Source organism: Pelobates fuscus, chromosome 13, assembly GCF_036172605.1.
Source record: "Pelobates fuscus isolate aPelFus1 chromosome 13, aPelFus1.pri, whole genome shotgun sequence".
Classification (NCBI taxonomy): domain Eukaryota; kingdom Metazoa; phylum Chordata; class Amphibia; order Anura; family Pelobatidae; genus Pelobates; species Pelobates fuscus.
In genome coordinates this window covers 24,585,832-24,599,333 of record NC_086329.1, presented here as the reverse complement: position 1 = coordinate 24,599,333, position 13,502 = coordinate 24,585,832, and the positions used below count along the sequence as shown (strand labels likewise).

Below are 13,502 nucleotides of genomic sequence, written 5' to 3'. Positions count from 1 at the left end.
ATGTATATTCCAGGTGTTTGGTGACATCTCACTTGTAATAATGAGACATTCTAGAGGTGTAACCATTCTATACCCTGGATTAATATTTGACAATGTTCTGAGAATTATCCCCTATAGACTGCAGGTAACATCTGCTGAGTTTTTATTTTTTTTTTTTTGTTTGATTTTGAAATATCTGCCTTTGATACTGTGGTTTTTGTTGCATGTATAATATTTTGTTTCATTTACCAATTTCTGGAACAGCAAATACGTGAATGCAATATTTTAAAGTGTAGGCAAACAGTTCGAAATGCTACATTCCTAAATAAAAGGTTTTTTTTGTTTTTTTTTTTCTATTTGGCAAGTGGTTCCTCTCCCTCCCCCTCCAGTTATAAATGTAATTAAATTGGTTAAAAGCCCTGTGTTAGTTTTAAGATTTTGAAATGTTTCAATAAATAGAAGGGCAATCAAGTCAGGCACACTAGTAAAAACAAGGCATTAAAATACAACACAGCATGATACCAATATTTTCACTCTTTTTAATGTGTCTTATATATTTATATTGAGCTAAATTCAGGAACCACAAGGAAAATACCTGTAAGTGTCAGGAGTATTTTGTGTGGTTCCTTACTTCTCAATCTCCCTCTATATGGATGTAAGATAAACAATGTAAAAAAAAAACCAAAAAACAACAAAACACACAAATCGAAAGTTTGAACATTATAATAGATTAACTGCACATATACATACATATATCTCTATTATTATTTACATCTGTGCTTCCCAGCATATCCTTACTGGCTATCGTGTGATCTAGTTCACTGGATTTACAGAGATCAAACATAGGTCTTATCTGGTAGCTTGATACCTGAAGATGCGAGTGGGTTTGAATGGTGATGTATCTGAGGTTTACCACCATTAATTCGTCTCTCTTTTTTTTTTTACATTCCACAATAGCATTCTGTCTGGATCCAGGTTGCTGCACAAGAGTTCCTGAGTATTCTGTTGGAATTATTGTATCAGAATCCTGGAATGTTATGTGTCTCTGGCCTGCCTGAAGGCAAGGTCACCATCTCCAGGAGAGGCTTGATGGCTGAGACAAATGCTGTTGGTGGTGATAACCGGGGATAAAGTTAAATGCTGCTGTGGATTGCAGTGAGGGAAACACCTGTAGCCTTTGTCTGTGGCTGGTAGGAGAACAAACTTGGCATGGCTTCCCATCTCTGACCAGTACTGGTACCATGACTTGTTTCAGGAAAGGTACAGAACTGCTTCCCTCAGGTTTTGCCCTCTTCATCTTGTAGCGATGGTTCTGGAACCAGATCTTGACCTGTGTTGGGGTCAGGTGAAGGATATGGGCTAGCTGGTCTCTTTCTGGGGCAGACAGGTAACGCTGTTGACGAAATCTTCTCTCCAGTTCCAAGGTCTGAGCCTTTGAGAAAAGGACTCTACGTTTTTTCTTCTTGTCCTCTTCTGGAGAATGAGAAGACTCCTCCACCCTTTGAATTGTATCCGGTAATGTTGCCTCTGACCCACTCTCATCTGATGCTGGAAGACATAAAAAATTAAGTTTAATAACTGATTTCAAATAATCAATACACTTAAATTGACTACATCACTGACATTTAAAAAAAAAATGTAAAGTTGGTATTAAAGAAGAACCTCTAATCACATAATTATCAAATTAATACAAGGTGATAAACAATTATATAACAACCTAAGTCAACATAATTATCTTTATCATTGTATTTGTAACTTACACAGATATGGATTCTTCTCACTTTCCAACCATTCTTGATAGGCAGTAGTCCTGTTGTAATTAATTCTTGAGTCTGTCTGTATATTGTTGCCTTCATAATCTGGTAGGTCCAATATTCTTCTGACCGTGAAGCTCAGTCTGTCAGAAGAAGACATGGCTGGTCTTCTTAGTAGATAATACTGTATAAACAGCTAGGGTATTGTGACAATTGGTGGTCTACAGCTTGGTCAGCAGTTGCCTCTTCCAAGATTCGAGCTCAAATATTAGTGTCACTTACTCTGAGATGCTGTTTATATAAACAGTCCACCCCATTTACACACAAACACAAACTAAGGGCTTTCAGACCGTCCCTGTCTACAGGATGCTAAGTACCAAAATGAGTCAAGTGCTAAGGACCCTAATGGGAAGAAAAGACCCTCCTCTCCCCTCCACTTACCCTCACTCCTCCCCAGATAACCCTTACCTCCCAATGACAACAGGAAACAAGATTCATCTTTACATATTCTGTCTGATTAGCCCAAAGTGGGGACAGATAATGGGAATTGTTACCAGTGAATAACATCTTGGGTGGCAAAGCAGAGACCAACACCCCCCCCCCTCCTGCTCCTAAAGTATCCCTACCCCCCCTGCTCTAAAAACTACAGCACCAGAGAGATGGACCCCCTCCCCTCCTTGTAACCAAGGGATGCTTCAACGTGAGTTACAGCTACAAATTAAATAACTAAAATGATTGATTCTGTTTTATGGGGAAGTCAGGGGATCTATTCATGCGATGGTTGGGATACTTTGTTAATGGAAATCCTTCAGTTTTATTCAGAAGGGCTTCTCCTGCAGATTTCATTTGCATCCACCTGCCTTGTGTGAGATAGTGAAAACTATTCATTCTTCCACTATCTCCCCCTTTAGACCTGTTGAAAAGAATCTTGCTTCTGCTGATAAGGGGCTGTTTACTTTCACTTTGAATTATAAAAGGAGTCTAAGAGGGAATATAAATGCAAAAGATTATCCTGATAAGAGTCTTGTCTGTAACTTAGGTTTTTTTTTTTAGACCTGTTCCCCTTTGTTTAATTAACAGTTGTTTTCCCTTTTAGAGTTTAGTGTGATTCAAACTTGCAAATCTGTTTTCATCATTACACTAGTATTTCGTTCAAAATTGGCACAACATTGAAAACAAAGGACATGTGTACTTTATCTCCAACAAAGCAAACCCTTAAATCCCACTGGTTGGATCACAAAATAGCACCATTAGAGACAAGAAAACTACAGAAAAAAAAAAAGAATTACTATAAGCAGGGGAGAGGGAGGGGGGAAAATGCAAAATATTGAAGTATTGCAGTTTCTTTTAATACTTTTTATATTGAACTAGCAGAAAATTGTAGTGGCGAGTTTCCAGGAATTCCTCCCTTTGTCAAATCTAAAGCATTTTTGAAAGAGACAAGGATTGGATAGTTAAAAAAGCAGCAAGCACTTTGATGTAAATTCTTGGATTTTATTTGCTAAATTTTGAAGACTATGAAAGATGGTCCCTGCTTGGTGTTTTATTTATTTATTTGGTTATGAGTTATGACATCCATTTTATATATATGTTATAATATAATATACATATACACACACACATATATATATTCATTATAACATGAACACACTAAAATAAAAAATATGTAAAAAAAAAAAAAATATGTGAAAATCCCAATCAATAACTTTAATATCTGTTTCAAAACAGATATTGCTATTGTATCTTTCATTTAGATTGCGGGCAATAGCCATGTAAGTTTGCATTTAGAACTAAATGTGTAAGTTCTTGGATGCTGTTGAGTGAGAAATCATTTGCTCTAACACTCTTAAGCAGTTAAAGTAGTTCTGAAGGACCATTGGTCTTGGATGTAGAGAGACCCTTGTGGAGTGGTTCAAGAACCTGTTGTCTTGAGTATTTCCTAACCTTGTTATTAACAAGCAGGAAGCTGTTTGCAGTGATGTTTTCTTGCCATCTGTACCTGTCTGATAGCATGCATGTCACAGAAATAGATAAATCTCTGTGTGGATTTAGCTGTATAGGGACTCCTGTTGGTGTGCACATATATGTGCTTGTCCAGTCCTCCTGACTTGGTGTGCTCATTGCATTTGTGATTATACTACAAAGTAAATAGGTGGTCTTGTAGGGTTTCTATAAGTAATGCAGCTATTAACAAAAACAGCTGGGCAAAGGGCAATCACTCACTGGATAGAGAAAGTAAGGAGACGGGAGCTTAATTTTTAGGATATGGCAGAGGGGTGTGAGGAGCAAATTCTAATATATGTACTCATAGCAAACTTATTTAAATATGAAGACATTTGGTCTGAGTGGCGCGTGGAAATAGGATTGCAGACAGGACATATAAGGCAGGAAGGAAGACACTGCTACTCGTACACACACATTGATACACACAGAATCTATACACACACACACAACATATGCATACACTTACACTCTATATGTCTTCATGTGTATATATTTTTTCTTCATAGAAAAATAACCACATTTTAAAATTTATATATTTATTTAGAGTTTGGAAAAGTGAGTATGGGGGTGAGGAGAAAGAAATAACAAGATAAGAGTGGTATGTCCAAGTACCACAATAAACTTTTATTGGACCAACCTTTGCTGCTATTCTGCTTGAACTACCGTATCCATGGTGGGGATTGTACTACCCAAGCACGAGGGATAGAGCAGTCCATATCTGCTCCATCAAATGTGAGTAAATTTCTTACCAGTTTAATTGTATTCTGTGCCTTACGGTACACACTATTTTGGTTTTTCCTTTTCCTCCTATATTTCTGGAGGGAAAAGACCATCATCTATCCTTACAAGTGGGCACTACACAATAATATCCTAAGCCCATATCCGCAGAGCTGCTTATGTTTCCACCATTTGAGTGACCGCAACTACCAAGAACCACACTATATCCATAGGCGGGGATTGTTCCGCCCAGGCGCTCAAGTTAGAGCTACAATTTTCGCTCCAGGAAATTGTGAGTGTATTTCTTTTGTTTTATTCTATTTATTTGGATAGTGACATACTACACTATATATTTTCCTTCCCCCCCCCCCCCTTTTCTCCCTGCTTTTATATATATTTTTTAAGGACACTTGAGACGTTGCACCACTCCTTGTACTTTCACCACAATAAACTGCATGAGGCCCCTGGCAAGAGAATTCACCTGTTGCCATAAAACTCTACACAGGAAACCCAGGAGACATACTTTGTAGTAGAGGTGTACTGCATCCGTACAGAAAGTACTTAAATCCAAGTAAAATCTGTAACATTCTAAGAACATTCAGTGTGATGTAATACCTTCTGTCAGTACGTGAAGTAGGATAAAATACAGTGGTTATAAACTTTTTTATTAATTTATATAGTCAACATGCACCTCCTTGTTGGGGTTGAAAAATATTCCAAGGGGGGGCGGAGCCTGAGCTACAAACTGAGCAGACGCATATTGTACAGGCTCCCGGACAATCGGCAGATTTCTCAGGCAAAATCCAACATACAGAGCCTGCACTCACATCAAAGGGCACTACCTCAGTTAGGAGTGCCCTGGGGAACCTCCTGATACTCTGCCGGAATGTTTGTTGCAAATCCAAAGCCTGGATTGGCTCACCGTGGCCTGCAGATGATGGAGCTGGGGTGAGACGACTCTCCTCTGGCTTACATCTGCGCTGCAGTACCACTTACCTCCTACTTCCTCCTCCCCCTTTGGACCAGTGGGGGTGATTCCGGTCTGCCCCTGGGAGGCAACCCAGCAATGTCAGGCCCAGAGCGTGAAGACAGGCATGCAGCTTGCCGATGAAAAGGAACACAAAATGGCGGATGTCACGTTTGCCCCTGATAGCTGCAGCCAGAAATCAGACCTTGAATCCAAGCTGGACACTATATTTGCCGCGTTTTGGAAAAAACTGGCATATAGAGCACAACAGGCTTTTGAACACAAAGCACTCTACTATGGCATCACCCTCACAACTTCACAGCAGGCACAAGGGGTTCAAGAAGTGGAGGGCCCAAAAATGGCAGCGGAACAGACGACAACTCAAGCCTGAACGCAAGTCCATGTGGCTGGGGTCTGATGAAACTAAACACTAGCAACAGCGACTACCGACCTGCCCTAAATCCTACTAGCTGTAGAGGCCAGAATTGTGGCTCCAAAGAAGCGTGTCCTCTGAATCTCCCTTGGCTCTGAAACCAGCATGGAGATCCCTGACAAATGCATGGAACCTGACCAGGCCCTTCACATTGACCACTTGTCTTGCACCGGATGAGCTCCTGAGCCTGAACATGGAACTCTGTGGCTGGACGCTGCTACCCCCCAGAGGGTCAGTGACTGACTTTGAAGCTATTTCCCAATGGAACTCACATTTGCTTTACCTGGGAGGCCTCCCAGGGGTTATCTACCTTACACTAGTTTGCACTAAGCATGTCATTCGTAATTCCTTTTCTTATTCTACGCTACTAACATGACAGTATCTAGTTATTTTCGTTTGAATTTTTACGTTATTACTATTGTTTTATTTAACCTACGACCAACCTAGCATGCTATCTGAATATTTAGGCCGTCAGTCCTGTGCCGACTCTGATATTGTCATGACTATCTTATCTTATTTTATTTTAAAATGTGCTGCATTCTCCTATGCCTCAACACTGAATGTTTATGTTACACATACTGTGCATGTTATTCGCTGTTGTGGCATCACAGATATGTCTGTAGATTTATGCACCCAAAAATAAAGAATAAAAAAAAATATAATATATATATTTCAAGAGTAGGCATGTGCATGGGGAAAATTTTCGGTCTTCGGAACGTCGGGACTTCTCTTGCAGCCGCTTAGTAGATAACTCCCTAATTCCCATGGTATTAGGGAGTTATCTACCAAATGGCTGAAAGACCTAAATTGGTCTTTCAGCCAAATTTACTAATACTAAGTAAAAATTACTTAGTATTAGTAAATTATGCCCATACGCACTATATCGCAAGTAGGGGCATGTCTATTAAAAAAGTTCCCAAACCCCTAGTCACCCCCTCCCAAAAAAAATTAACCCCTACCTACCTCCCTCACCCAAAAAATAATGAGGGGGACCATTAACTAAGTACCTGTAAAAAAATAAAAATAAAACTTACCATTTGATGTCTTTCTAAAATCTTATTTTTTTCAGCCTAAAAAAGGCGAAATAAAAATCCATAATGACCGTGGCAATTAGAGAAAAACAAAAAAAACAGAGCGCAAAAATAAATCCATTTTCACCCATGGAGGGCTCCGCGCAAGCTCTGGCTTATAAAGCCTTGCCCCGCCCTACAATTAGGCTCAGAGCACTCTGGTTGGTTGGTTTAAGCCATCCAATCAGAGTGCTCTGACAGGTAAATGAAGAGCCTGACAGGTAACTCTCTACATTTACCTGTCACAGCACTCTGATTGGTTTGCTTGAAATCCACCCAATCAGAGTGCTCTGTGTCATTTTACACAGCGTGGGAAAGTTATTTGGAATTTTCCCACGCTGTGTAATTTGACTCATAACAACACTCTGATCGGTTACTTTCAATTAACCAATGCCCCTACTCGCAATATAGCAAGTAGGGGCGTAATTTACTAATACTAAGTAATCTTTACTTAGTATTAGTAAATTTGGCTGAAAGACCAATTTTGGTCTTTCAGCCTTTTAGTAGATAGCTCCCTAATACCATGGGAATTAGGGAGTTATCTACTTATTCGTTCCTGTCGGTCCATTGACTGTAACTTACATTTTAGATGAATGTGTGTTACTTGATTGTTGTTGCAAATGCTTACAGCTGAATCCTGGCTATGTTTGTATACTTTTTATTTAAACTTGTATACAGTTTAACATTCTTCATTCTTCCACTGGGTAAGTATATTAGTACTTAGGCAATACTGTGCTTCAGCACATTGGCAATTTCGGAACTTCTGCAAATTGGCAATTCAGCTATTTGGACAATCCGAAGTACCCGAATGTCCGAATTGCCCGAAATTTGTCCGAATTCGCATTCGGACCGAAACGAATTGCACATGTCTATCCAAGAGTAACATACCCTGAAGAGAAAAGAAATAAAAGGAGACAGAGAAAAAAGAGAGAAGGGAGAGGAGATATTGGCTCCTTTTATCTCCTATTGGAAACACTTTTTTGTAAAAAAAATTCAATAGGAAAGTGATGAAGTTCATGAATGTGACGAGACCAATCTCGCCACTGTGCATTGGAGGAGCCTGGTTGCCTGCCTGCTGCCTTTAGACTATAGCCCCATGTGGAAACGCTTGATTTTCCCCTGCAAAGACATGAAAGTCGGGTCATTTGGTGCTTGCCCTGTTTTCAGCGGTGATACCCCAGATAGCTATGCCATGGAGCCCATTCGTATAATGAAAGACTATGGGAAAGACTTTAGCTCCATGGCAATTGAACTGTATGTATGTTATCTGAGAGTCATTCAGTAATAATGTGCGCTCAGATCTGAGCTATCTGGGGATATGTTGAATGTACCTGTTTTATGCAATGGCTGCACAGTTATATATTTTTATGTATTTTATTGTCTTTTGCTGCCATGTGTTCAATGGAGTTTTGCCTCTGTCCTTGGAGATAATTGGATTACTTCCCAATTATCTGCAGGATAGAAGACTCTGTGGAACTGGTTTTGGGCAGAAAAGTCATGCTTCATTTGGTCACAAAGGACTATGATCTATCTTTTGAACCACTGGACCAATTTGTATGATTTTGACGTATGTTTGTATTTGGAGTATGCTGATTCTGAAAATGTAAGTAAATGTGATGCATACTTTTAAAGTTATGAATAATGTAGAAAAACTGTATTTCTCTGCTTGTGATAATTACATTACCCATTGTGTAAGGTAATTGTATCACAGGCAGAGGGGAGGATTTTGTGTGGGAGTGTCTGAGTGTATTGCACGTGTTTATTGGTTGTTTTCCAAAACCCTGTGGGTGGTACTAATGTGTATATAAGAACAATAAACCCACAGCTCTGTCTGTTCACTGCTTGACCCTCAACACAAAGCTTTGTCTCGTTCTTGGGGGGATTTACTGTATGCTGTTCCAGTTTGACTGCTAGAAGTGTAAACCTATTCGTATGTTTTTTCCTATTCGGCTGTTTACAGCATTCGTATGGTTCCGGTTCAGCTGTTTATGGCATTCATATGCTTCTCCGGTTCGGTGGATTGGTGTCTACAGTAGCTGTGCCTGTGTCTCTGGAAGGGGAAGATCTACTAAACGGCGGTTAACCCCTTTTATGCCTGGGGGTGGCGTTAAACCTTCCCTCTCTCCATAAGACTTGGGACCCCTAGACTGAGTGTACTTCTGTTTGAGAGCAGATCTACACTGAACAAAATTATAAACGCAACACTTTTGTTTTTGCCCCCATTTTTCATGAGCTGAACTCAAAGATCTAAGACTTTTTCTATGTACACTCAAATATTCTCTCAAATATTGCTCACAAATCTATCTGTCTAAAGAGCATTTCTCTTTTGCTGAGATAATCCATCCACCTCACAGGTGTGGCATATCAAGCGCTGAGGGACATCGCACTGGAACCAGGTAAGTGACTGAAGGGATTATAACACCTTCAGTGCAATGGGAAACTATAGTTTCTCTTTAAGTCTTAAAATAATATTTATATAGTTACATTATTGTTTTAAACGTAATAACCATCACTATAAGTCTCTCATGGCCATTTTCACTATATCCCTACGTAATCTAAGTCATTCCAACTGTCCCAAATTCATCAGGACAGTCCCTATTTAAAGGACCACTATAGGCACCCAGACCACTTCAGCTTATTGAAGTGGTCTGGGTGCCAGGTCCATCAAGGGTTAACCCTGCCTGCTGTAAACATAGCAGTTTCAGAGAAACTGCTATGTTTACATTAGGGTTAATCCAGCCTCTAGTGGCTGTCTCATTGACAGCTGCTAGAGGTGCTTCCGCGCTTCTCACTGTGATTTTCACAGTGAGAAGATGCCAGCGTCCATAGGAAAGCATTGATAAATGCTTTTCTATGGACTGACTGAATGCGTGCGCGGCTCTTGCCACGTATGCACATTCAGCGGATGACGTCGGAAGAGGGAGGAGAGTCCCCAGCGCAGAGGGAGCCCGGCGCAGGAGAAAGGTAAGCATCTTACTTCTTCCTCCCCCTTCAGCTCGGAGGGAGGGGGACCCAGTGGGTGGGGGGGACCCAAAGACCTTATAGAGCCAGGAAAACGAGTTTGTTTTCCTGGCACTATAGTGGTCCTTTAAGGGTCCCTATAGGCATGGTCACTGTCCTACAGGGACTAGAACCATGCAAAAAAACATTCCAGCAGCGCTCTCTGTATGGTTATGTATGTTGGGGGTGGTCTGTCAGTCTGGCATGCTTTTCTGGAAGGGCTCACCCAGAAGTAGCCTCAAACCCACAAGTTGCGACATGTTGCCTCACTGGCAGTGTCCCCCAATCCTCGCCTACCCATGTCCTGAGTAACGCTTCCCATATATATATATACACACACACATCTACATGTTTTTCACCTTCATATCTCTATATAAAGCTCTGCACTATATATTGGTGATAAATTTTACTTCTAATACACAGACCCTCCCAATTTCTTTTTATTAATCACTAGGCCTGTGAAATGAAATCTTCAGGAAAGCTGACTGGATATGCCTAGCAGACTAGGTAAGTGTCAGAAAGTTTTACTACATACCATTGAACAGGGACAGGGTACTCCTGGGATCATATTCTCTATAATGGGGTGTAGTAGTTATGGTACCAAGACTGCCACCCTTAAGGTAAATCCATTTTTTTTATATAAACAGGTGGGAGAAAAACTAAGGGGCATTTTGCAACATAATGTTTCCCTTTCACGTTGAATCCACAAATGACAATCCACACTACAGTGCACTGGAAAACTAATTGCAAAACTTGGGCCTATTTAGATGATTTGAAAAAAAATGATCCAACTGAGCTGTAGTCATAACGTCACTACTTTCGCTCACGTTACAGTTCACTGCAGGTCACGGCTTAGTAAATAAGCCCCTAATACTATCCATTCTTAGAATGCAGTCCATACTTAGAGAACCTGGGAGATTACAGGTGACTAGCATGCTTAATCAAACCTTATCCATTCCTCAGCAACTGATCTTTGATACGGGACATGTCCTGTCTGAATAATGTGCCTTGACTTTGGGTAATCCTGTGGCTGTGTAGTTCTGTATGTGAGGACTGGAAGCTTATCCCACTCTGCCAGCACAGATACAGGTATTTCATTTCTGGTTTACTGGATAATATGATACAATGGGCACATTTACTTGGCTTTCTTATCCCTGTGATTCTCTGAGTGTGTCATGTTTTTATTATAGATCTACCTTTAAAGAGCTGCATGATCTTCTTCTAAGTACTCCTTGTTCTAGGGGAAAATCCATATTACATTATCCGGGTTAATTATTAAAGTGTCAATTATCAGGGATTCCCAGGGGGTCTATTTACTAAACTCTGAACTGTATTGGATATCAATCAGAAATGGCAAAAGAGCCAAGCTAGAACTATAGCCGTGTTGGAATATATTTCCAAATCCCTTTTCTGTCTAAATATTGTGTTTCAATTTGTTACAATTCAGATGTTCGTGAACAAACCTTTCACATTTTAGTCTGAAATAAGTCTAACTAAAGATTTAGCTGACTATTCAGAGAATATTCAGTTTCAGCTAGTTTTGTCTAAAATTTTAAATGCCCTTTGATTCTTCTATATTATTTGCTTTTAAATCAAAATTAATTCACCCTGATTATATTTTGCTGATTACCTACAATGTGTTTGATATCCATGTTTCTGCTTGTTCAAACTTTCTCTAATCAGGATTTATTACACAGATTCACCTGTGATAAGTGAATTTCTTGTATTAGCCAGACCTGGGGACACTTACTGTTCAAAGAATCAAGGAACTCTGTAACAGCCACAATATACTCTATCTGGCTTTAGCTAGGTCAGGGATAGGAAACCTTTGGCACTACAGATATTTTGGACTACACCTCCCATGATGCTTTGCCAGCATTATGGCTGTAAGAGCATTGTAGGAGATGTAGTTCACAGCATCTGGAGTGCCGAATGTTGCCGACCCGTGAGCTAGGCGTTCTCTTTCTCAGCTCTGAAACCTTCTCAGGCAGCAAGAAACACAGCTCCCTTTCTATGCATTGCTCTTTTCTGTAGTATGTTGGATATTGAAGGATTTGTGACCGCCCTTCTATCACTGTATTGTGGAGCAAATGGATATTGTTGTTCAGACTAAAATCGAAGAACATCTCCTTATTGGTTTCAATGTAACAAATCCCAAACCCTATACATTTAAAACCATGCTGTTGAAGCTTAGAATTACTGCATGTCAGGGTTAGTTTAGGGGGACGTTGGGGTCAGTGGGTGTCTTTAATGTAAAGGAATGCTTAGGGCTGGATGGTACCTTTTTCAAGGTGCTGTGTGCTGTAACTACCTTGATTCACAGCCAGGCACAACAGACTGCTGCAATTGCATACTTCCCAGGTGTCCCTATTTAGGGGGACAGTCCCTATTTTGGACCCAAATCCTTTGTCTTTTCTGTCCAAATGTCCCTCTGTTCTAGGAGCTCCATGTTGGTGTGTCTGAGTGCATAACAGAGCTCCACAGCAATAATTATCACAGTAATGTGTGTTTAAACTACAATAGATGTGTTTAGAAATCAGTCTGTGTAAGACGCATTGTTCTTGTTCTGAATTACACATGCATTGCATAAATTAATAGTCACCTAAAATTTCCTGACTTGGCCACAAACCCCCCTTTAAAAAGAAATACTATAGTCACCCACTCATTGAAGTGGTCTGGGTGCAGTGTCCCTGCCCCCTTAGTCCTGCAATGTAAATCATTGCAGTTTTTGAGAAATTGCAATAATTACATTGCAGGAATAAGGCTGGCTCTAGTGGCTGTCAATCAGGCAGCCACAAGAGGTGCTTCCTGGTTGCTAACAGACTTTTTGCCTAACTGACATTGGACGTCCTCTTGCTCTGCATGGGCACCAGAGGGGTCCATAGTGTTAGAAAGATTTGTATTCTTAACACTATAGATTCTCCTTAATCCCTCTATGTCCATTTGCAATGTGTGGAGGTATGCATGCATACTATAACGATGCCAGTCATTATAAATGCCCTTGCACCTGTGTAACGTGATCAGTAACATTTTAATACAGGCATTTGGAATTCACATTTTTAAAGTAAAACAGCAATGACATAAACTTGCGTTTCTCAACCAGATCACATACAGAATTCATATTCGCACATGACACCACAAGGAAGTAGGTGCACGCCATACCTACCTACCATACTTAATGCATGCACTGTATGTGTGTATGTAGAGTAGGTGGGGAGCAGCACTCGGGTAAGAAGTCTAAATGCTCAAAAACTATTTGACTACTTACAGTGTGTGTGGGAAGAGGGGTTGTCAGCGCAGTCCTGGCACCATACCAACTGCAGGGAGCTGTAGCGATTATGGTCCTTGGAGTGTTCCTTTTTAATGAAGTTTTAATGCATAGAGATTCTCTGTTCTCGGCATCTTGACACCAGGACTCCAATGGTAGTGTGACGGAGACTAAGCTATGTCAGCTGATCACTCTCAGCCATTCACTGCCCCAAAACATGGTACGAATTGGTATGGTGTGAGGCGGCAGTGTAGTTCTACCTCCACCATATTGTCATTGGAGGCTGGGCTTCAGGGTACTGGGGACTGGA

At 40.4% G+C, this 13,502-nt stretch overlaps 1 protein-coding gene across 1 annotated transcript; it reads right to left on the bottom strand.

The window, feature by feature from the left end:
- Positions 1-1,045: 1,045 nt before the first annotated feature.
- Positions 1,046-1,893, bottom strand: NKX2-8 (NK2 homeobox 8). The gene is made up of 2 exons (XM_063439764.1): positions 1,740-1,893; positions 1,046-1,527 (listed from the first exon to the last, which is right to left on the bottom strand). Exons 1-2 carry the CDS (start codon positions 1,891-1,893, stop codon positions 1,046-1,048), a joined length of 636 nt encoding a protein of 211 aa, XP_063295834.1.
- Between the last annotated feature and the right edge of the window lie 11,609 nt (positions 1,894-13,502).

Excerpts from the sequence above, each read along its gene's own strand:
- NKX2-8 (XM_063439764.1), bottom strand. The coding sequence starts at position 1,893 with ATGTCTTCTTCTGACAGACTGAGCTTCACGGTCAGAAGAATATTGGAC. Across the intron at positions 1,528-1,739 it reads TGAGAAGAATCCATATCTGT|CATCAGATGAGAGTGGGTCA; the intron begins GTAAGTTACAAA and ends TATGTCTTCCAG.